General features: G+C 40.6%; 1 protein-coding gene across 6 annotated transcripts in view; it reads left to right on the forward strand.

Annotated features, from left to right (window-relative positions):
- smarca2 (SWI/SNF related, matrix associated, actin dependent regulator of chromatin, subfamily a, member 2) overlaps positions 1–24,733 on the forward strand; it is a 211,363-nt gene that overhangs the window by 129,202 nt on the left and 57,428 nt on the right. For all 6 annotated transcript variants that reach the window (XM_068030208.1, XM_068030207.1, XM_068030205.1 and 3 more), the window contains 6 exons: positions 7,607–7,770; positions 9,476–9,703; positions 12,601–12,639; positions 17,518–17,595; positions 18,737–18,955; positions 22,133–22,350. In XM_068030208.1, the coding sequence (XP_067886309.1) occupies positions 7,607–7,770; positions 9,476–9,703; positions 12,601–12,639; positions 17,518–17,595; positions 18,737–18,955; positions 22,133–22,350 (946 nt within the window). The remainder of the gene's footprint in view (positions 1–7,606; positions 7,771–9,475; positions 9,704–12,600; positions 12,640–17,517; positions 17,596–18,736; positions 18,956–22,132; positions 22,351–24,733) is intronic.

Here is a 24,733-nt window from a genome sequence, read left to right on the forward strand (position 1 = left end):
GATGAGGCCAGTCAGACACAGAGAGCTCTTGCCTTTGCTGCAGTGGCTGGATTTCCACATGTTCAGGGGATCATAGACTGCAGCCTTGTGGCAATCAAAGCACCATCAGATAACCCTGGAGTGTTCAACAACCAGAAGGGATTCCACTCACTCAATGTGTAGATCATTTGTGATCGCCTTAAGTTCATCATGCATGTGTGCATAAGATTTCCTGGAAGCTTCCGTGACTTTGCATCCTGCGCCAGTCAAGTATTTGCAGATTGAGCAGGTGGCTTCATGGAAATAAGGGCTACCCTCTGAGGACCTGCTTGATGACGCTTGTCAGGAGTACTGCCAATAATGCCAAGGGGAGGTACAACAGGAGCCACATCATTGAGCAAGCCATTGGATTGCTGATAATTAGATTCAGATGCCTTGACAGATTTGGGGGGTGCCCTTCACTATGCACCAGCACGGGTCTCCAGAATGATGATGGTCTACTGTGCCTTGTGCAACATGGTGCTGTGCGAGAGAGAGGAAGCTGCAGACCACTCATTGTGATTTGACGAGGAGGAGTGATTTGACAAGGAGGAAGAGGAGCTGGAGGAAGAGAAATATAATGTGGGCAGGATTAGCTGCAGCTGTACATCTGGCTTCTAGAGAAGTCTATACTGGCCTCGTAGAGGCATGGTTCAAATAATGAATAAGCCTAAATCCATATACAACTAGCCCTGAAGGCTATGCTCACCCCTGCCCCTTGCACAAAACATTCCCACAGTCATAAATTGCTCCATCGCAAGTGCACAGTCTACTCATTCTTCACTCTGGGTGTGCCATTCTGGTGAAGCCTTTTGTCCATTGGGGAATCAATGCAACAATGAAGAGGGCAAGGCATATAAAAAAAAAAATCCTAATTTGCTGTTTTACAAATTAAACAACATTTACATAGTTACATGCACCCAAGGCAATCTCTTCCTTGAAAATTGATAATGGTGATATTGTAATTGGAAATGAGAAAATGTTGGACATGTTGAATAATTACTTTGCTTAAGTATTTACAGTAGAGGACATCCCAAGGAAACTAACAGAGAATTGGGACTCAGCAAAATTAACATAAGCAAAATAACAGTAATGAAGAAAATGACACCAAAGAGTGATAAATTCCCAGGACCAGATGGTTTCCTTCTCAGGGTTTTAAAGGGAACTGGGTGAGAACATGTTCCAAATTCTCTTGATTTGGGAACCATTCCTTTACAGTGGAAAATGATGCATGCCATCAGTGTATTGTGCCAAACAGGTGACTGTGAATACAACTAGATTCTCCACCTCAGCTGCCTACTTCTATGGGGAAGGAAATTGCTATATTAATAAGCCTGGGCTTTTTGGGCATCTCCTCGTGGCCATTTTCGGAGCTTCACCGAAACAGCAAAAACACTTTTCTGTCTAGGTAAATCAGTCTTTGGTGTGGATTAGCAGCTATTATGTCCGATAATAAAAAGTACACTTATCATACTTTGTATGTGTAGGTTTGACATATAGATTACAGAAAGATTGCAGAATATAGATATGGTGCCACAGAGCTACAAGTATGCATTCCGTGAACTAATAGTTCTTGTTTTGCTATTAATTTTGAGCTGTAATTCATATATTTCTCATTATTTATGGACCTTACATTTCCCATTAATATTTATTCTGGTATCAAGTTCACATTCTCTATCATAACCTATCCAATTTCTAACATTCCTGATATCTTTACTAACTTAATAGCTTTGTATTACAATACCTGAGGGGGAGATTCAGCACAATTTTGGTAATTGAACACATCTTCAGTACACTAGTTTACACTTCATATCTGAGCAGTCGTTAATATTTTTCACTACTTTAGGCATAAGCTTCAGTATGAACTATACATTTTAGCATTAGAAGATTAAGTAGGTTTGACTGTGAATAAGCCTGGAGTTATTTTACTGGGATTCACCTAGGAACTATGCACTACCCCTAGAGGGTGGTGAATCTTTGGAATTCTCTACCCCCAGAGGGCTGTGGAAGCTCAATCATTGAGCATGTTCAAGATAGAAATTGATACATAACTGGATATTAAAGGTGATCTGTATACTTCAGTTCTATACAGTATACATAGACACTCTAGAAAGGGGATAACATGCTGTAATTGGAGTGAACTTTAAGTCACTGATACCAAGTTGATCTGGACCTACGCACATTGCACAGTGAAGGTTCATACAATATCCCTCGAATGTGGACCAAATCCCTCTACCCCCTTAGAATCTATAGGCTATCATGAAAGAATATTGCTTTGGCATCCACATGGTTAGTGACAATGAAGAGATTTTCATCAAAATCCAAATCCAATCTGTCCTGAAAACTGATGTATTAGATACATCAGAGGGCAGCACAGTGGCGCAGTGGTTAGCACCACAGCCTCACAGCTCCAGCGACCCAGGTTCAATTCTGGGTACTGCCTGTGTGGAGTTTGCAAGTTCTTCCTGTGTCTGCGTGGGTTTCCTCCGGGTGCTCCGGTTTCCTCCCACATGCCAAAGACTTGCAGGTTGATAGGTAAATTGGCCATTATAAATTGCCCCTAGTATAGGTAGGTGGTAGGGAAATATAGGGACAGGTGGGGATGTGGTAGGAATATGGGATTAGTGTAGGATTAGTATAAATGGGTGGTTGATGGTCGGCACAGACTCGGTGGGCTGAAGGGCCTGTTTCAGTGCTGTATCTCTAAATCTAAATCAAATCAAATCATACATAAAATCTATCTGATAACTAATGGAAGTGAAGGTGCAGACACAATAGTACAATTGGGGCTTTGGTTACAAGTGGGAACAAAATATATGAATAACATGAGGACTAATGTCCTCGTAAATACCACTAGACTGTCTTAAAGGTCATTCAATAGCAAGACTTTCTTTTGACAAGAAGTCAGTTACTCCGTGTTTCCAAATTCTTGTCAGTAGTTACCTAAAAACCAAGGAGACCAGCATAACTTTCTAGTTACAACTTCATTATTGGGTGAACATTATCCTTTTCTATACGATCAACCTACAGGGTATCCATTTGAATTTTCATTTAAACGTAAACATTTTTTATTCATTCATGGGATGTGGGTGTCGCTGGCCAGGCCAGCATTTATTGCCCATCCCTAATTGCCCTGGAGAAGGTGGTGGTGAGCTGCCTTCTTGAACTGCTGCAGTCCATGTTGGGTAGGTACACCCAAAGTGCTGTTAGGAAGTGAGTTCCAGGATTTTGTAAACATACCACAATGCAAACATACCACAATACTTAATGACCTGATAAGGAAATTGGCTGAGTTGCAGGAGATAAAGAGTAGGTATAAATGGGCAGGTTAAAAGAAAGACATACTTGCGTTTATATAGTGCCTTTCAGGACATCCCAAAATACTTTATAACCGATGAAGTACTTTTGAAGTGTAGTCACTGTTGTAATGCAGGAAACACAGCAGCTAATTTACACACTACAAGCTCTCAAACAGCAATATGATAATGACCAGATAATCTGTTTTTGTGATGTTTATTGAGGGATAAATATTGACTAGGACACCGGGGATAACTCCCCGGTGCCATGGGATTTTAACATCTACCTGAGAGGACAAATGGGGCCTCGGTTTAATGTCTCATCCGAAAGATGGCACTTCTGACAGTGCAGTACTCCTCCTTTTGTGCTCAAGTCTCTGGAGTGGTGTCTTCATTCAGTGGGTGGTGAATCTTTGGAATTCTCTACCCCAGAGGGCTGTGGAAGCTCAATTACCGAGCATGTTCAAGACAGAAATCAATAGATATCTGGATATTAATGACATCAAGGGATATGGGGATAGTGTGGGAAAGTGGTGTTGAGGTAGATGATCAGCGTGATCTAATTGAATGATGGATCAGGCTCGACGGGCTGAATGGCCTACTTCTGCTGCTATGTTACTATGTGGAACTTGGCATTCTAATCAGCAGGATGTGACTAGTGGTCTGGAAGGATCTGTGTTGGGGCCTCAACTATTCACCGTATTTATTAATAACTTAGATGATGGAATAGAAAGCTACCTTTCTAATCTTTGCCAATGACCGAAAGATAGGCAACATTGTAAGCAGTGTAGATGGAAGCATAAAATTACTAAGGGAGATTAATAGACTAAGCGAATGGACAAAATTGTGGCAGATGAATTTCAAAGTAGGCAATTGTGAGGTCATCCATTTTGGACCTAAAAAAAAAAAGTGTACTTTCTAAACAAGCTAGAAAAAAAAATTGGGGTCCAGGTACATAGATACAGAAAGTAATCAATGGAATGCTAGCCATTATGTCTAGAGGTCTAGAATAGAAGTGGGTAGAAGTTATACTACAGCTGTACAATGCCCTGGTTAGATCACAGCTGGAATATTGTGAGCAGTTCTGGGCACCATGCCTTGAGAAGAATATATTGGCCTTTGAGGGAGTGCACCGTGGATTTACTAAAGTAATACCGGTTCTCCAATGGTTAAATTACGAGGAGAGATCGCAAAAATTAGGGTTGTATTGCTGGAATTTAGCACATAAGGAGTGATTTGTTCAAAGTTTTCAAGATGTTACAGGGAACGGATAGGGTAGATAGAGAGAAGTTATTTCTGCTGGTTGGGGGGTTGAGGACAAGGGGACATAGTTTAACAAATAGACCCAGGCCTTTCATAGAGTCACAGGGCCGGATTTTCAAAGCAGGTTGGGAACCTGACTCCCTATGCTGTGTTGCTCTTGTGCTGCGATCTTTTTGTATTAATGCCCCAGTTGGGTAGGAGGCAAGCTCAGCGGCCTGTTAGAGGCACAGCACGCCTACAGGAGGCAGGAGCTGCCTGCCTAATTCCAGCGGCAAAGGCAGGTGAAAGCCATGTTGGGGGCTACTGCTGCCTTACTGAGGAGAGCAGGCAGCTCATGTAAGGGCTAGGGTGATGACGATGGCAGAAGGTGGCCATGGACGCCAAGTAGAGGTACAACACTGAACCTGGCACTAGGTGCCCCTAAAATTTCATCTCTACACACATGGAAACCAGCTTGCTTTTGCTTTGCAGTGACCCTGACAGCTGTGCACTAAGGTGCGCCAGACTGATCAGGTTCATTAAAATCAGATTTAAAAATTGCCTTCCCAAACACCCTGACCCCTTAACAAGCTCCTAAAGGGACTTAAAGGGCCATTATTTGGCGGCATACGTGATCCTTGTTTCTCCCCCATTTCCAACACATTGAAAATTTCCTGACATGACCTCTGGGACCGCAATTTTCAAATGATGCCCGCACCGAGTCCCGATCCCACGGCCCTTTGGAAATCCAGCCCATAGAGTCATAACTGCACAGAAGGAGACCCTTCAACTGTGAAATTAGGACACATTTCTACATGCAAAGGGTGGTAGAAGTTTGGAACTGTAGTCTGCACACACCAATTGCTGCTATATCAATTATTAATTTTTGATCTGGGATTGATAGATTTTTGTTAACCAAAGCCATTAAGGGGTATGGGAAAAGGCAAGTCTATGAAATTAGGTCACAAGTCAGCCATGATCTCATTAAATGGCAGAATAAAGTTGAGGGGTGAAATAGCCTACTCCTCTTCCTGACTCCTGAATTTTGTGCCTATGGCGGGGCTACTGCCACTGGAGCGAAAAGACAGGGGGATTCCCACCACGTCTAGCTGGAGCCCACTTGGAGCGATTCTGTGGCACCAGGCCAATTAACAGCCCTGCAACAGTATTCCATCCCTTTAAAGACGGGGATCCTGCCTCCAAGAGCTGCCAGCCAATCAGAGGTGAGGTCGCTGGGGCCAGTACAGCAGTTCCTGGTGAGGGGTGGGCATTCAGTGCAGGGGAGGGTGGTTCAGGAAGATGGGATATATTCCTGGCGGGGGCTTTCTGCGGGCCACAGATTGCCCATGGAGGAGGCCCCCAACCCGAAGCCCACATGGGCGTCGCCTCGTTTTACAAGGTGACCTCCCCATTTGGCAGAGGCCCCCGCCCCCTGCTGCCACTGGTTAAATCCCAGTGGTGTCAGGAAGAGGCCCTTAAGTGGTCATTAATAGGCCACTTATTGGCCTCTGGATGGGAAGGTCATCTTCAGTCTATACCGCCCCCGAAAAAATTGCTTGGCGAAGTGCCTCCGCTCTGGAGGGCCCATAAATTTCAGTCCTATATTCATAACACAGCAATTTGTGATAAGGAATTTATACACTGTGAGTTGTGAATTGTCCCAAATTACTGGACAATTTGTGACACTTTGCCTGTTGGCCTAGCAAAAACTATAGCTTGCTGTCAGTTTCCCCATGAGTTTTGTGAATTTGCTGGATTTGCTCTATTGAAATGAATTAAACTCCCTGCACAAAGTTGGAGCTGCTATTTAATGACATTGCAAAATTTATGTTCTTGCACTGCCACTCAACTTGAAGTCCCAGAAAGGAACAATTGAAACTGGAGTCTCACTCCTGCAGGTAGTAATTTGTTCCTTGAGGTTTTATCATTTTTAATTGTTCAATTTTTTTCTTTCTTTTTCTTTCTTTCTCTTTAGCCAGCCCTTCAATCCCTCTCAATTTTTCTCTATTTAATTTGACTTGAATTCACCCTATTTCCTTCTCTATTATTCTGTTTCTTTCTCTATCCTAAAATTTCATTACTTAAGAAAATAGGCTGATGGTCCCAGCATTCAACCAGGTTCCAGATGCCTTGATGACTTCATCGCATCATTATCAACTTGAACGTCCTACAATTTGCAGCACAAAAAAAAACGAGCTGAAGGGTGAGGGAAAAATCTGACTCACAGGGCATGCTGCAAGATGCCCTGCTCCAGCAAAATCTGGGTCATAGTCTTTTGTGCTCGAGCAGCTCAAATGTAAGAGATTGTATTTTATATAGTGTCCCACTCTAAGTGCATCCTTTCTTTGCAAGCCAGTTATCGCTTCATTAGGATTTCATTCCATTCATGAAATGTTTTTCCCTAGATGCATATTATTAATACTAATTTTAATCTAGTACAAACTGGGTTTAGATGTCATACTGATTGGAAGATGCCAGATATTTCAAATGTAACAATTCAAGATGTTCCAAATGTTTCAATTTTATATTTTGCCTCTGGGCTTATTTTTGTAAGGTACTCTACAAGTCACAGTCAGTCTCTAGAAATCTGCATATATGGTTAGTGAAATTTAGATCATGTTTCTCATGCAATTTTGTTTTCTCATAAGTAAAGTTAATATTGTTGATGATTAGCAAGTTAAAATGTTAAATTCCAAATTCAGTGTTACTGCACTTGAATAAGCTTTTTATACTTTTACATGTCTCAACCAGTGTTGTCATTGTGCCATGTTATCTAGGTGCTTGTGGATATATTTGCTGAGCTGCAGCAGACATTTGCAAAGGGCACAAAAGTGAGCATTGTAGGCTGATCATATTTGATAGCTGACTAATGCCAGAAACTGCAGACACACATTTTTGTACAGCCAAAGTATAACGTAATAGAGTAAAAATTTTCTTGATCCTGAGTGTACCTGAGAATTGTCTTGCTTTTATGGTAACGTAGGCATTCCTGAGATATTTCTATTTCTTTTATCCTGATTTCTCAATCTCTACCTATCCTATACACACAGGAACAACTAAGGCAGAGGACCGTGGCGCTTTGCTGAAAATGTTTAATGAAGAAAACTCCAAATACTTCATATTTTTGCTCAGTACCCGAGCTGGTGGTCTGGGTTTGAACCTTCAAGCTGCCGATACTGTTGTCATCTTTGACAGTGACTGGAATCCGCACCAGGTGTGGCACTTATTGTAACACAAACAGCATGGTCGTTTTAACTTCATGTGTATTTTTTAAAAAAAACTTTTTTTGAAAATTATCAGCGGTTATTAATGTAACATGTCAATATGATGTGTTTGCCCATTTAAAAAAAAAATCGTCATGTAATGCCTGTGGAGATGAATTTTGTGTCATTTTCCAACTTGTGGTTATACAGCATAAATATAATTGCAGGAGAGTTATTCTGAGACTTATTATATTATCACCAAGACTGTACTTCTACCTTTATAACGTCACTCAACTCCAAGCCTGTCTGAACCCATCTGCTGAAACCCACATCTATGGCTTTATTACCTCTAGACTTGACTACTTCAATGCTGTGCTGGCTGGCAATCCATCTTCTGTGCTACACAAACTTGTGCTCAACTTTGCTGCTCATATCTTGACTCGCTCCAACTCTCATTCACCCATCGTCCTGTGCTTGCTGACCTGCACTGGCTGCCCATCCAACAATGCTTCAATTTTAAAATCCTCATCTGCGTTTTCAGTTCCCTCCATGGCCTCGCCTCTCCCTATCTATGTAGCCTCCTCTAACTCTACAAGCTTTTGAGATCTCTGCACTCCTCCAATTCTGGTCTCTTGCATATCCCTAATTTTAATCGCTCCACCTTTGGAGGCTGTGCTTTCAGCTGCCTTGGCCCTAAGCTCTGGAATGCCCCCTGCACCTCTCTGCCTTTGTACCTTTTCTCTCCTCTTTTAAGTTTCTCCTTGAAGCCTGCTTTCAAGCTTTCAGGCATCTGTCCTGATTTCTCTTTCTGCGGCTCGTGTCAAAAATGGTTTTATTGATATCACTCCTGTTGCGAGCAAGATATTCACTTGGGACGTTCCACTATGTTAAATGCACTATACAAGTGTAAGTTGTTAAAAGTATTTTTCTCCCTGCACTAAAGATTCAGTTGAGAGGTTGAAAAGCAACCTTGTTTCTGAGCCTTTAAGTCTAGCTATTTGCCAGGCAGTATATAAGAGCATTGCAGAATTTTCAGACTAGATCCTACCAGTTAATGACACATTGTAGGTTTAAATTCTTTAATAGCTTGGACCCTTTCTGTTGCTTGTTATCGAGCCAGCTGGATCCTAAACCACCAGGAAATCAAATTATAGCTATTCATGTGACAACTCTATTTTAACTGTCCATTTTGTGCATCCTCTGTGGACTTCTGCAATTCCATGCAGTAGCAAAGCTTTGGTCTTGTCTCTTGGCCACCTCCTGTGCTGCATCAAAAACACAGATCATCCCATTCTTTCATTTTGAGATGGGTGGTCTCCAAATGGAGAAAAGTCAGAAAACCTTAAGATTAGCACTTGTAGATATTAAGCCGCAGAATAGTTATAGATTCTCTGATTAAAGCTAAAATAAAAGCAAAATACTGCGGATGCTGGAAATCTGAAATAAAAACAAGAAATGCTGGAACCACTCAGCAGGTCTGGCAGCATCTGTGGAAAGAGAAGCAGAGTTAACGTTTCGGGTCAGTGACCCTTCTTCGGAACACTTTCGGTCACTGACCCGAAACGTTAACTCTGCTTCTCTTTCCACAGATGCTGCCAGACCTGCTGAGTGGTTCCAGCATTTCTTAGCTTTTATCAGAGATAATAAAAACATTGGATTCAAATTTTGATGAAACTTCTTTCTTTCTTTTCCATTATCCATTCTGCACAACCCAAGGATTTGCAAGCCCAAGATAGGGCTCATCGTATTGGACAGCAGAATGAAGTCCGTGTCTTGCGCCTCTGCACAGTTAACAGTGTGGAGGAGAAGATTCTTGCTGCTGCCAAATACAAGCTTAACGTGGACCAGAAAGTTATCCAGGCTGGTATGTTTGATCAAAAATCTTCAAGTCATGAGCGTCGAGCTTTCCTGCAGGCTTTGCTGGAGCATGAGGAGCAGAATGAGGTATGTGTAACGTTTTACAATGATTAAAATTTGAGATCTGTTTGCTGCAAAGTCTGTACATCTGCAGGGATTTGCACCAGGAAATGTTTAATCTATTTTTGCAAAAAGATCACCTCACTAATGGGTACAACGATTAATGCTTATAAAAAGAGAGAGATATTAAAAATGTATACAATAGAATATTTAAATAGTTAACATTCAGTTTAAGGCATCATTGGTGTTTAAGTGTGAAAAGCTACAACACTATCTCAAACTAGGAAGTGCCATCACAATTAAAACATGTATACCATGTTGAAAGTTCACTGCATGATCCAGTTGTAGCTACAAGCCAAGTTTGGGCGAACATTTGAAGGATAAGTCTATCTGGTCACCTTTGTACCGTTCAGCTTTTCCTTACTGAAATGTTCCGATGTGTTTACCCTCATTTTAGCATGGTATGTTCCTCTAGCTATATGCAGCCTTCATTGCATTACCTTGATAACTGATCAACAGAGCAGTGATTATAGAATACCCGTAGATCCTATGTGGTGGCAGGAAATTGACAGCATTCTATTGCATTGCTGTTTTAAAGTTAGTTTTAATTTTATTTTAAACCAGCAAATCAAGCAGACTAAGTACTTGATAATATGGTAAACCACTGAACCATTTTTACAATAAAGTATACCATCCTTTATCTGAAGAACTATATATCCATGCCTCTTTGGATTAGATGCTTTGTGGCTTTTGTCAGGTGCAATTAGTTTGTCTTGATTGTATTTGCATAACTTCCTCACTTCTGAGGTGAGGACAGGGGATCGCCTTTGATTGGGCTGGAGTTCTTATATATTATCAACAGAATCTGAAACTGAAAGGCTACCTTGGGGAAATTCAAGTAGTAAAAAGAACAAACTAATATTTTTGCATGTGTACTTGTGACAATGTATCCCGTTATTGTTGGTGCACATTGTTTCTAAACTGACAAGGTCTGATTGTATATATAAGGTTAGCTGCTTTTCATTCCAACAGTAAATCATAGTTTAAAGAGTAATCAGTAGATTTTCAATAGCAAATGTTATGTTTATCTATGTGCGTATATCCTAAGACCTAGATAGAACACAATATGAATTTCTGCAGTACACTCAGATGATGTTGTCACTCATATGGCTAGAGGAAACCCTTCACTAGTCTATGAAATGAGAGAAAAGCTTTTATAAGTTAAAGAACTGAAAATATCAGCAGACATGTAGGCTTTGCAGAATAAAACCCACATGTATTCATATTCAGTGACCAATGTTGAGATGTGTGTTTTTAAAAATTAATTTTTCTGTTAAAGTACAAAACACATTTTTAATATCAGTTTGGTTCTTGTTGTTCAGTCCTTTGTTTATACTGAATGTGTAAGGTAAATATTTCCAAGCTATCAACGTGAGTGCAGGACTTTGTTATTATGCTATATATAAATTACAGTACACCAAATAGTTCAGTGTGCGAACAAAGTTGTGATTTGTTTTGTTGCCATCAAAATTAAACAACTATCTTTGAGAACAATCGATTTGCCTCACAAAACCACATATATTGACATGAAATTTTCAAAAATGTTACAAATATCTGCCTCCTACAAATTTGCAGAATATGCCTTTATCATGGATTTTGCAGTGTATGCTAAAATGAATTGCTGACAGAAATGTGGATTATTTCATTTCCATCCAGTTACATCTTTAACCTCAGGTTCTGTGCTAGGCTCGATTATCAGTACTTCTGTGCAGAGTTTAAAGTGTAGGCCACAGCTTTTAGATTTTGATTACTAATTTCAAGTACTTAAGGATGGCAGAGCAATGATTGATTCAAATTTGAAAACTTGCTGCAGTAAACTATTTTGCATAGCAGCGACTGGTTGTGTTTTGAGTTCTGCATCTCTTTTGTCAAACAGTGTTGTCTCTCTATAGTTATTTTCAATTTTACTTACTACAATAAATATTCACTTTAGTGAATTTGCATTCACTTTATCTGCAAACTCAGCAGTTGGAAGCCTGTTTTATTGTGTTGCTAATATTGATGAACAAAAACAAATAGACATGTTTTAAATTAAATTCAAAGCAGTTTGCATATTTTTCATGAAAAAATGCCCCTATTCATAAAACCAATGAATAAATGTATTTTCCCCTTTAATTGTATTGTAGAAGCTTATTGTGGGGGGATGGAAACCATAAGCAAAGTGCTGCATTTAGGTGTTATGGTAATCTTTCTGGTAATAAAACAAATGTATTTTTATTTTAGTAAATGTCAATTCTTAACGTGCTAGAAAAATTCTTTATGCCAGAAAGTCATCAAGTTCTTATGGGTTTTTTTTTGAGTAAGCCATCAATAATGCACTTAATTTATATGTTCTGTAGATAATTGTGCAGTAAGCAGCACTCACCTATTGTCAAGGCTGTAGCAGTTGAAATTAGTATTTCTTTTGCATCAAAATAATATCCCATATTGATCTGAGTTAGTTAATTTATTTTAATAAAGCATTGCATTTCTTGCACCTTTTTAAGAGAACAATGTTCTAGTTATTTTATAGCTGCAAATATGCATGTAAGTTGCTCTGAGACTGTAATCCTCTTTGCAAACATCAGAATATTTTTCATTGAAGTGAGTGGCATTTTAGTTAAAATGCTTCCTTGAAAGGCAAAGGATCGAAATTAATCTGACCGCTAATATAGCTTGTATTTTTAAAATGACTTGAGGAGTGACCATTCCTATTGTCCAGTTTTTAAGTTGACTGATTCAGCAAAACAGTCGTGACCAATTATTTCCCCATAAAATGGCAAATTATAGTTTACTCTCATGTGCAATCCTCAAATGTTCTGAAGCATCTTCTGCTGTATTGTTGGAGAAATCAATCTTGTAACATTGCATTCTTTCACCACCAGGGGGACACCAATGCTTCTCCTTCCTGCAGTACTACCTGGGTAGGATAACATCACTGGCCGGCTTTTGATCTGTAGCTGTGCTCAATAACTTTAAAATGAGTATATGCTACAAACAGTGTCTTATTTATACGCTGTATTTTCTACTTAATCAGCTGATTTAGTTTTAATAGCATAATAGGGTTGGAGTTTTTCAGTAAAATTACATTTTGTCAATGCAATCTTATAACCAAAAGTGATGAACAGCTCAAGATCTAATTAAACATGCTGAAAAACTCCCAACTCTCAATAATGGATGGCTGTGCACAAGATACACAATAGCTTAATCCTATGGTTGTTAACCAGATAGTATGTTTACTATGAAATCCTTGTTAGTTTATCTTTTATAACATTAGTTACAGCCAAGCTTTTTGAAAAGCTTGAGCCGTATATCATATTTGGCAATGTGATTGGTCAACAATAACAATGTTATGTTCTTATATTTGGGTTGTAGAGATAATGTAATTTTTGGGGATAGAAAGGATTTGTAATATTTAGTGGCTGTCCTCCCAGCCAATGATTGATGGTGAGGCCAGAAGAGGGCGAATTGTAGAAACTGGGGTAAATGAGAAACAAAGAGCTTAAGTCAAAGGTTCAGATGGAGCGATAGAAAGTGAGAAATCTACAGTGAGGATGCTAGTAAAATAAAATTGTAATGAGGAGGAGTCAAAAGGTCAGTGTATGGGGGGGGGGAAAAAAATCAGATAAAAATTATTTAACGACATTGACATTTTGTGATGACTGGTTTCTAAATTTCCACAGAATATTTAGGCCATCTTAGGGATAATTTCAAGATTGTTTAAATTAGAACAAATAAAAACATGCAAGCATTTGAATCATGCAATTTGCCTTTTTGTTGCAATATAGTACTAGAGTTAAGTCCAAACTTGGCAGATACTTATATATTACAATTTTTGTTTTAGCAATGAATCTTAATGCTTACAAATAATGACCAATGCAATTGGCTCACTCAAATTAACATGATCTGCTCAAATTTTTTAAATGGTAATGGTCCAGAAAATCTATACTTAAGATCTTTTTATAGGTCACTCACACTAATGAGGTGCCACTGTAAATAATGAAATGGACAAATAAATCTAAAGAGCCTCTGACACATAGCAATTGTGTTATATTCTGCAAGGATGCCCTAATTACTATGTGTTTGTGTGATTTGATATGTGCTTCATTTCCTCTTTTTTCCCCCTCCTATTAGCTTAAAATGATATTTAAAAGCTTTTGTTCTAAATTTAGTCAGTGCTCTTACCTGTTTTCTCTGAATATGCTGACTCTTGCTTGCATATAGTTCCGTCTGCACAGGCAGCCCTCTGGAATCTAGCTTAAGTGGCCACTTTTCTTTTGCAAATCTGGACACCTTCGACAGGCTGTTTGAATGTGGAGGCAATAATGTCTGAGCACGGTCATGTGTTTTTCTCCTCCATGCCATTCCATTTCACCCCCAATCAACATTCATGCTTTCCAGCAGGATAGCAATCGAGAGTGGGAACCTGGTCTTGACTCCAGCCCAGGGTGAAGTCAATTGTAGCATGCCAATTTTCTGCCTCGAGGATTAAGCCTGGAAACTTCCTGATCTGTATAGCTTTGCGCTGCACCACGTAGTATTTAGCCACTAAGCTATCAGGGAAGCGGTAGTTTCAAAATATGTCCTGGGCCAGGGAAGAGGAATATATAATGTGTTTGTATGGAATCATGCTGCATTTACTCAGCCATGTCAGACTTCATGATTTGTTTTTTAGAAGTGTAAAGGAAAAACCTCTGCATCATGTCTTAGCTATATTATAAGTGGTACAAAATTGTCTTGTGTGAAAATCCGTCATTGGGATCAAGAATTTTTTTTTTTATAAATACTTATTTCTAATGCCTGAATATTGATGTTTGGACTGTAGCACCAGTTGTGCAGAGTTAAGTGAAAGTGGCATTAAGTTGGATTGTCAGAAATTTGAACTATAGATGATGAAAGAAAATCTTAATTTTTTGTGTGCTGTTGATTTCTATATAAAAAGATTTTTTTTAATAATGTAGATTATTTATCTTGTACTCTGTGTGCTAGTGCTTTCACCGATGCTAAAGTCCTTTGTGGACTTGTAAGCATGATGATTTTTGTTAATTGTGCTACACAAATTTGTCTACTCATTCATTCCAGACATTAACACTGATAGTTTCTAATGAACATCTACTGTGCCATGTTTTAGTTCTCTGCACTGGAGACAGATGAAGATAGAATGAAGTAGGGAACTGAGATATAGTTGTCACTTCACTCTTGAGCTGATTTTGATAATCCTAAAGGCTAGGGAAACCGTCTAATTTAATTCTGGTGACTATCAAAATGTATGCCTATGTTCTACATTTCCTCTTGAATAACTTGATAAACCTTTGAATTTTATCAATTGAAAAACACAGGCATTGCTTTATTGTATCCATTGGCTTTGAAAATTAGGTGTGAAATTCAGGACTTTTCTACCATGTTGCATTTTCAGTACTCTCAAAATTTTGACCCAACTAAATATGATGTCATTTGAATCCTTTTGGAAAAATTGTGTTGCCTCCAGGAATTTCCCTTCCACTTTGTTGATTTTTAGTTTTACTTCCATGTATTGCAGATTGCTACCATGTTAGTGATAAAGTTCATGCAATCCTACCCTCTTAGCTCAATTTCTGAAATAATCTAGTCCTTTTCACACTTGACAAATTTCAAAACATGAGGGGAAAAGTATTCACTGAAACAATTACTTTGTCTTTCCAATTATGGTGAAAAACTCAGACTGCATTTAAATAAATGCACCTCACTCAGCACTAGAAATATTCCTCTCCTCCTTCTATAAAGTCTGACTAGTTCACAGGGATGTACAATCTTTCTTTCCTGGTGCTTGGGAAATAATCTGTGATAGTGTTTAAGTAACCCATACCCAACATAAACTCTCAACCTTCAATAAACTAAAAGGCAAATATCATACTCTCTCCTATCTGCACAAATGGTAAACTCTGGAGTTTTGGCTTAACAGTGGGGAAGCTATGGAGGAGAAGGCACAATCTTGCTATTTTCTGGATGTGTTCAGCAATTCAGCTCTCTTGTCAAATGCGCTGTTTTTTGTTTTAAATTTGCCCAGCACACTGTCATCTTGACCTACCTATAGTGCTTGCTGTCTACCCATGTAAGAAAGTTTCTGGGCTTCCTGCTGTAGCCTGGCAATGCATCCCATCCCCACTGATTCGATGTGTGCGTGTATTCCACAAAGCAGAATTGAGAAATTTTCCAGAAACTGATCCCTGGACTTGGCTTATTGCTAGCGATAGATCAAATGGCAGTTCAAATTGGATGGTTTGATGTGTCATGTGGTACCTATATTACAAAGCTGTAGCAGCATAACTTCATATATTGATACTTCAGAGTCACAGGTGTGCACTCAAATATAAGAGTACCTTATCAGTTAGTCACTCAAAAGACACATTTGGGCTGGATTTTAAGAGCCCGCTGTCGATATCAGCGGCCCGCACGCCAAGGAGGTGTCGTGATCTCACGCACGGCGGCTCATTTAAATAGCAGGGGCGGCCTGCCGCTCCAGTTTCATGAAGGGGATGGGCTGTGTGTCACTGGCAATGGCATCAGCTGCCTGTGCACAGGCGCTGGCGCCATTTTCAAAGGGTAGCCAGCCCTGTCGGACAATTTGAATTTTTAAAGATACACACCCCAAAATTTATTAAACAAATTTCTAACGCCCCTTTCTCAACCCCCTCCCCCCTCAGTCAATAACAATTATATTAACTATTTTCCCTTTCCCTTCTCAAAAACACTTACCTTTTAAATCTGACCTACACCACCCTATCCCCTGCCACCCCCCCCCCCAGACTGCACAAAGTTTGAAGTTCACCCCTTCCCACTATCCCCTACACCCATTACGTTTATTTGACCCTGTTTCCCACCCCCCCCCCCCCCCCCCCCCCCACTCCACGCACTGAAAATCTTAACTCCTCCCCCCTCCCCACCAGTGTCAAGCCAGCTTTCCCCAGGTGGGAAATTGAAGGCGTGGGAGTGCTGGCCGCCGCAGCAAAGATCGCGGTGAGCCCGGAAAATTGAAGGTAAGTTCATTTAAGTTTATGCATGTCATTAATTTAAATATTGAAATCCAGGTCCCATTGCCCAGCGGCAGGGGCCTGCCACGGAGGCTCGCCCCTGACGGGAGGATTGGGCCTGGCCCTCCCCGCATTGGCTTCTGTGGCGGACTGCTGCTGGCACCATCTTTCAGCACCCCTCCTTCCCCCTCACGCCCCCCCTCCCCGCCATGGAGCCCGACGTCGAGGGCTTGGTAAAATCCAGCCCTTAGTGTGACACGCAATCATGTATTCTATATACCAAGAAAACTACATGTCATTGTATTGTAACTGAAGAACTTTTTTTATTAGAGTATTGTTTTCAAGCTAAACTATTCAATCTTCCCGATTTATTCAGCTTGTTGCTGCTATTGATTCATATACCACATTATATTTGATGGGCATCGCTATGTTAACCTTTCATAAATCATGGAATTCAAATGTGTTAGCATTCTGATATCTAATTCGCTGTGCTACATGTAACGCTTACTGGAAATTCTGAGATTTAAGATAACAGTAGCATCCTATTTTTGTGTACCCTGTCCCTGTTTCTGGACTCATTAGTGTGGAGTGGCCCTAGCCTCTTAAGCTAATTGTAATGTTTTTTAAAGTACAATTGAAAAACAAGTTTTTAAATACAATGAGAGCTTAGAACAGAGGTGATGTTTCCATCAAGTAGAAAGTTTTGTTTCAGTAAATAGAATGCATCTAGTTCTGTTGGTTTACAACTGCTAAGAAAATATTTAATTGCCATCTTAACTCCTTGACTTACAGGAAGAAGATGAAGTTCCAGATGATGAGACCCTGAATCAGATGATTGCTCGGCATGAAGAGGAATTTGAATTGTTTATGGTAAGTGCATAAGATTATGTGAAGTAATTAAAAGCTCAGATTTTGGTTTATAGCTCTACAACCTTAGAATGTATGAGAGGAAGCGTATCATTTGCATAATCACTTTTATTTCACAAGTATCAAAATTATACTGAAGAACCTCGTATTTTATTTAATTAAGCCATAGGTGCAGTCTCTGGCACTTGGCTATATTTTCAAACTTCAAAATGCACTAATCTTCCCAATGCTGTTGAAAGCCAGACCTCCAAAGTTGTACTTCCACATGAAAGAGAAAAGAAATTGTCAACTGTTCCAAATTTTAACTAAATGTATGACCAACTGCTAATGACATAGTTGCCAACCACTTCTTTTGGATCAAATAGTCAGCTTTTCTAGTGTATGTATATGTGATTTATACTGATCAGTTGTGGCGTATGTACACTGAAACTGCCTCAGTCAGTCACTACTCTCGGGAAGAGTGGAATTTAACCACTGTCAGGCTGATGGTGTACAGACCTGCGTGTCATTTTATCATGACAGTCTGAGCTAATGATGATGCATTTGAACCCAGTTTCACGTATTTCCAAATAAAAAACAGAGCAAAAAGCCAAATGCTTCTATACAAAGACAGCCACTTTAATTCAGAGAATCTGACCCTCTTGAGGTTTGACTGCCCTTTGATACTGGTGACTGGCAGAGTTGGTCTCACTGCTCATAGCTCACTACTGATCAGCATAAATCATACATTGAAGAAAAATAATAGGAAATGTATGGATCTAGCTTGAACTGCAAATTCCGTGCAATTTGTTTGGCAGGACAGAGAAAGTAGACATGATTTTTATTTCAGTTTACATTCTGGCCATCAAATTTACTGCAGGTTCTGATTTCTGTGCTTTTTTAAAATTAACTAAAAATACCTTCTAACATTTTGTGAAATTGTTGGCATTATGGAAGGAGGATCAAAAAAGCAAAATAATTTTGTTTGCCAATAACTACCCCATGTAACAAATTCTGATTCTAATATGCCTCAGCTACTAAAAAAAAAATGTTTTTATATTACAGCGACAGTGTATAAATATTGGTTTTATTTAATCACAAGAAATGCATTGTAAAGTTGTTTTAAAATTAACAATTGCCACATTCTGCCTGCCATCAATCTTAGCGCATGGATCTGGAGCGGCGAAGAGAAGACGCACGGAATCCAAAACGTAAACCACGGCTGATGGAAGAAGATGACTTGCCATCATGGATTGTCAAGGATGATGCAGAAGTTGAACGGTTGACTTGTGAAGAGGAGGAGGAGAAGATGTTTGGGCGAGGTTCACGTATGCGCAGAGATGTGGACTACAGTGATGCTCTTACAGAAAAGCAGTGGCTAAGGGTAGGTGATACATATAACTATATTTCTAGAATTACTGCTTGACTTGCTGATAGTGCATGCTTGGTCCAAAGAATTTATGAGCTTTTTAACAAAAGTAATGAACAGAAAGCTGAATGTTTAGAATGTTGATTTGCCTGTGCTCTTTCATTTCTGAAAAAGCATACCTTGATTTGAATTTTGTCCTTAATAAGATTTATGAAGGCAAATCCTGTGAAATAGAATTTTGTTCATCCTAAAATTAGCTAATCTGGCATTATTTGGTATATTTTGCAATTTCCATTGTTAAATTTTTAAAGATCTGGCATATTTGGATATGTTTACAATAATGTATAATCCGTTAGATACATTTGGAATTCACCCAATCACTGATCATGACGTCAAGGTTTTGTCTCATTCGGTTGCTTCCTTGTAGCTGTGGAGAAAGAGGAATGTGAAAGAATTAAAGTGAGAGTAAATGTTAACATTGAAGGCAAAGAGCAATAATTGAGTACTGGAGAAGAGCAAGGAGTTGAAGGCTTCCTCCTTATTTTCCACCCCATCTCTAATCTTCCTTTGCTGTCAAGGCCTTGAATGTGCTTTTGCCTCCCAAATCCTTGCCCATCTTCCCAGAACTCCCACGTTTGAATCCGCTCTCCCCCCCCCCCCGCCCCAAATAAATCAGGTTTCCATCCTGCCACAAAATCGAAAATACTCTTATCAAAACCACGAATGATATCCTATGTGCCTATGACCATGGTAAATTATGCTTCCTCATCCTTCTTGACTTGTCCTTTAACACAGTTGATCACACCATCCTCCTCAAACGCCTCTCTTCTGCCATCCAACTGGGTGACACTCCACTCACCTGGTTCCATTCTTATCGATCAAGTGGCCAGAGAATCACCTGCGATGGCTTCCATTCCTGCTGCCGCACAGTTACCTCTGGTGTCCCCAAGGATCTGTTCTTGGCACTTTCCTATTTTACATCTATCTGCTGCCCCTTGGCAACATTCTCTGAAAAACCAGTGTCAGTTTTCGCATGTATGCTGATGCCTAGCTCTACCTCACTGCCATTTCTCTTGACCCCTCCACCGACTCCAGCTTGCATGCTGCTTGACCAATAGCCAGTACCTGATGAACAGAAATTTCCTTCAACTAAGTATTGAGAAGACCGAATCCATTGTCTTCAGTCCCACGTCACAAACTCCATTCCCTAGCCACTGACTCCATCCCTCTCACTGCCAACTGTCTGAGGCTGGACCAGACTGCTTGTAACCTCGGTGGCATAGTTGACCCTGATAAAGTGCCGACCAGGTATTCATGCCATCAATAAGACTGCCTGTCTCCACTTAACATTGCACAGCTCTAGCCCTATCTCAGATCATCTGCTGCTGAAACCCTCATCCATGCCTTTGTTAACTCTAGACTTGAGTCATAGAGTTATACAGCACAGTATTTTAGCTATGAAGTGAGACTGGATAGGCTAGGGTTGTTTTCCTTAGAGCAGAGAAGGCTGAGGGGGGAACCTGATTGAGGTATTCAAAATTATTAGGTGCATAGATAGGGTAGATAGGAAGAATTTTTTTCCCTTAGCAGAGGTGTCAATAACCAGGGGGGCATAGATTTAAGGTAAGGGGCAAGAGGTTTAGAGGGGATTTGAGGAAAATAAAATTCACCCAGAGGGTTGTTGGAATCTGGAACACACTGCCTTAAGGGATGGTAGAGGCAGGGACCCTCACAACATTTAAGAAGTATTTAGATGAACACTTGAAACGCCATAGCATACAAGGCTACGGGCCAAGTGCTGGAAAATGGGATTAGAATAGATAGGTGCTTAATGGCCAGCGCGGACACCATGTGCCGAAGGACCTGTATTGCAATGCACTCGTGCCCGGCCACCTATGATCAACCATGCATTCGCTTAAGCTCATCCAAAACTCTGCTGTGGGTATCCAAACTCACTCCAAGTCTCATTCAGCCATCACCACTTTGCTAGCTGACCTTCATTGGCTACAGATTAAGCAATGCATCGATTTAAAAAAAAAAACAATTCTTCTCCTTGTTTTCAAATCCCTCTGTAGCCTCACCCCTCCTTATCTCTGTAACCTCTTCCAGCTGTACAATTCTCAGATAGCTATATCTTTCCAATTCTTGGCCTCTTGTGCATCCCCAATTTTAATTGCTCCACCATTTGATGGCCATGCCTTCAACGCTGAGGCCCTAAGGTCTGGAAATCCCTCCCTAAAATTCTCAATCTCTCCAAATCTCTCTCCTCCTTTTAAGATGCTCCTGAGAACCTACCTCTTTGACCAAACTTTCGGTCATCTGTTCTTATGTGGCTTGGTGTCAACTTTGCTTGATAATAGTCCTGTGCAGCACCTTGGGTCGTTTTACAACATTAAAGACAAGTTGTTGTAAAGTTAAACCTGCCTACCTTTACCAAATTTCAAAAGGAGACCAGCTGCCGATTGTCTTTGGGATAACTGGACAAATTGTTTGATGTAGAAACTAGGCGGATTAGGCCATTTTCCTGAAAGAAATTCTAAATTTACTGTTTACTTAGCAAGTATGGAATCTGGAAAATGTGTGACAATTTGCTCATTATCGTCCCATGGAATAGTTAATTTGTGCAGTATCTTTGATCTTGGATGATTGACTGTATTGTCTTTGGAAAAACCCAAAATTGAATGAGCTGTAGGATTTTCCTACACGCTTGGTTTAAAACTGAAGCCCTGAACTCTCTGAAATGAAGTAGGGATGTACTGATGTACAATCTTCCATTGTAAAGGTATGAGAATTTTTACCGATTAATTAGTTAGAGAGCTGTTAGAAATAAATTAGTCCCTTGCCTTGTGAACTGAGATTATCAGGAATCCCTTGTTAAGTAACCTTCCAAAGTTTTTTTTGTGGAGAAGAGCAGTATCAAGTCTGGAATATAGTTTGGAGTCTTGTGGGATCTGCATTTCTTCTTGCTGTTTCTCCTAGTTTGAAGGACATGGTGGCAAAAATAAGACTGTATAATTGGAGGAAGGTGGTAATTTAAAAAGTGAAATTGCCACGAAGTGTAGCTTCTAGGCCTAGGTACTAAAGGGTCAACTATCAGCTGTAGAGTAAACTTACTTTTATGAAGTAGATCTTTTAAGATATTTAAATCCAAAATTTTGAACAGGAAGAAAAACTTGTAACATTTTCAATTAGGCAATTGAAGATGGTAATTTAGAAGAAATGGAAGAGGAAATACGTCAGAAGAAAGCTAGAAAACGCAGAAGAAATGTAGATAAAGATTCATCAAAGGAGGATGGAAAGAAGAAGAAAAAGAGAGGCAGACCACCAGCTGAAAAACTGTCTCCAAATCCACCAAGGATCACTAAACAGATGAATGCAATCATTGATACAGTTATAAACTACAGAGACAGGTAAAATTATACCATGTTTACATTCTTGCCTTTTGAAACCAAATATCTCATTTGCATTTCAATTGCTCCAAAAATCTGACTTCCCAGCAACATATAAATTGGTACTTAAGCTCTCTGGCGTAAGTTTCCAATGTTGAACGAAATATAAAGAACAATTGCCTTTACCATCGTATGAGAAATAAATGAAAAATGCACGGTAGTTTCTTCTAAAGTGATCTTGCAGCTCTCCTCAGAGGCCAGTTCTTGGGGCAGCAGTCTTCAAATATAGTGGGCTGGATTCTATGAGCTCGCTGCCAATCCTAAGCACAGTGGCTAATTTAAATAGCACAAGTGGCCTGCGCCCCCCCACTCCCCAAATCATGTGGAGGGTGCGGGCTGTCCGTCACTGGCAATGGCGTCAGCTGCCTGTACACAGGCGCTGACACCATTTTAAAGGGCAGTCAGCCCTTTCATAAGAAATAGGAGCAGGAGTAGGCCATTCGGCCCCTCAAGCCTGCCCCACCATTCAACACGATCATGGCTGATCTGCCCCAGACCTCAGCTCCTCTTTTGTGCCAGCTCCTCATAGCCCTCAACTCCCCGATATTTATTTCAAAAATCTATCTCCCTCTTTAAATACTTTCAGTGATCTAGCCTCTCTGGCTAGACATTCACTACCCTCTGAGAGAAGAAATTCCTTCGCATCTCAGTTTTAAATGATTGTCCCCTTATTCTGCAATTAAGTCCACTAGTTCGAGATTCCCCCCCTAGTGGAAACATCTTCTCAACATCTACCCTGTCAAGCCCCCTCAGAATCTTGTACGTTTCAATAAGATCACCCCTCATTCTTCTAAACTCCAATGAATAAAGGCCTAACCTGTTTAGCCGTTCTTGATAAGTCAACCCCTTCAGCCCAGGAATCAGCCTAGTGAATTTCTTTTGAACTGCCTCCAATGCAGTATATCCTTTCTTAAATACAGGGACCAAAATGGTACACAGCACTCCAGGTGCGGCCTTACCAACTTCCTGTACAGTTGTAACAAGACTTCCCTGTTTTTAATGAGAGCTGTCGGGATATTTAAATTTTTAAAGAGGTATCCCCCCAAAATTACATAAATGAATTTCCAATGCCCCTTTCCCACTGCGCCCCATAACAATGACATTAACTATTTGACCTCTTCCCCCCACCCCCCACAAAACACTTGCCTTTAACATCTGACCCCTCCGCTCTCTAAAGTAGTACCTTTGCTACCATCCCCTACACCCATGATGTTTATATGACCCCATTTTTCCTCCCCACCCCCCATTCCCCACCAGTGTCGCGCCTTGTTTCCCCGGACAGGGATCTGAAGGTGCGGGAGTGCCAGCCGCCACTCCAAAGATCGCAGTGGGCCCTCAAGATCGTGGGTGAGTATTTTTAATTAATTTTATTGATTTAAATATTCAAATTGTGGTCTGCCGCCACGGAGCCTCGCCACCACTGGGGGTATCGGGCCGGGACATGGCAGGCCTCATCCGGGACCATCTTCAGTCCCCCACCCGCCACGGATCATGACGTCGAGGGTTTCTTAAAATCCAGCCCAATAGGTCATAGAATGGTTACAGCACAGAATGAGGCTATTCATCCTGTCACGTCATTTGACCGAGTATGGCATCAAGGAGCCCTAGCAAAACTGAGGTCAATGGGAATCGGGGAAAACCCTCTGCTGGCTGGAGTCATACCTAGCGCAAAGGAAGATGGTTGTGGTTGTTGGAGGTCAATCATCTGAGCTCCAGGACGTCACTGCAGGAGTTCCTCAGGGTAGTGTCTTAGGCCCAACCATCTTCAGCTGCTTCATCAGTGACCTTCCTTCAATCATAAGGTCAGAAGTGGGGATGTTCGCTGATGATTGTACAATGTTCAGCACCATTCGTGACTCCTCAGATACTGAAGCAGTCCGTGTAGAAATGCAGCAAGACTTGGACAATATCCAGGCTTGGGCTGATGAGTGGCAAGTAACATTCGCACTACACAAGTGCCAGGCAATGACCATCTCCAACAAGCGAGAATCTAACCATCTCCCCTTGACATTCAATGGCATTACCATCGCTGAATCCCCCACTATCAACATCCTAGGGGCTCCGTTGACCAAGTCAGGAGTGTGATGGAATACTCTTCACTTGCCTGGATGGGTGCAGCTCCAACAACACTCAAGAAGCTCGACAGTATCCAAAACAAAGCAGCCCGCTTGATTGGCGCCCCAGCTACAAACATTCACTCCCTCCACCACCGACGCACAGTGGCAGCAGTGTGTACCATCTACAAGATGCACTGCAGCAATGCACCAAGGCTCCTTAGACAGCACCTTCCAAACCTGCAACCACTATCAACCAGAAGGACAAGGGCAGCAAATGCATGGGAACA

Source organism: Heterodontus francisci, chromosome 4, assembly GCF_036365525.1.
Source record: "Heterodontus francisci isolate sHetFra1 chromosome 4, sHetFra1.hap1, whole genome shotgun sequence".
Lineage (NCBI taxonomy): Eukaryota > Metazoa > Chordata > Chondrichthyes > Heterodontiformes > Heterodontidae > Heterodontus > Heterodontus francisci.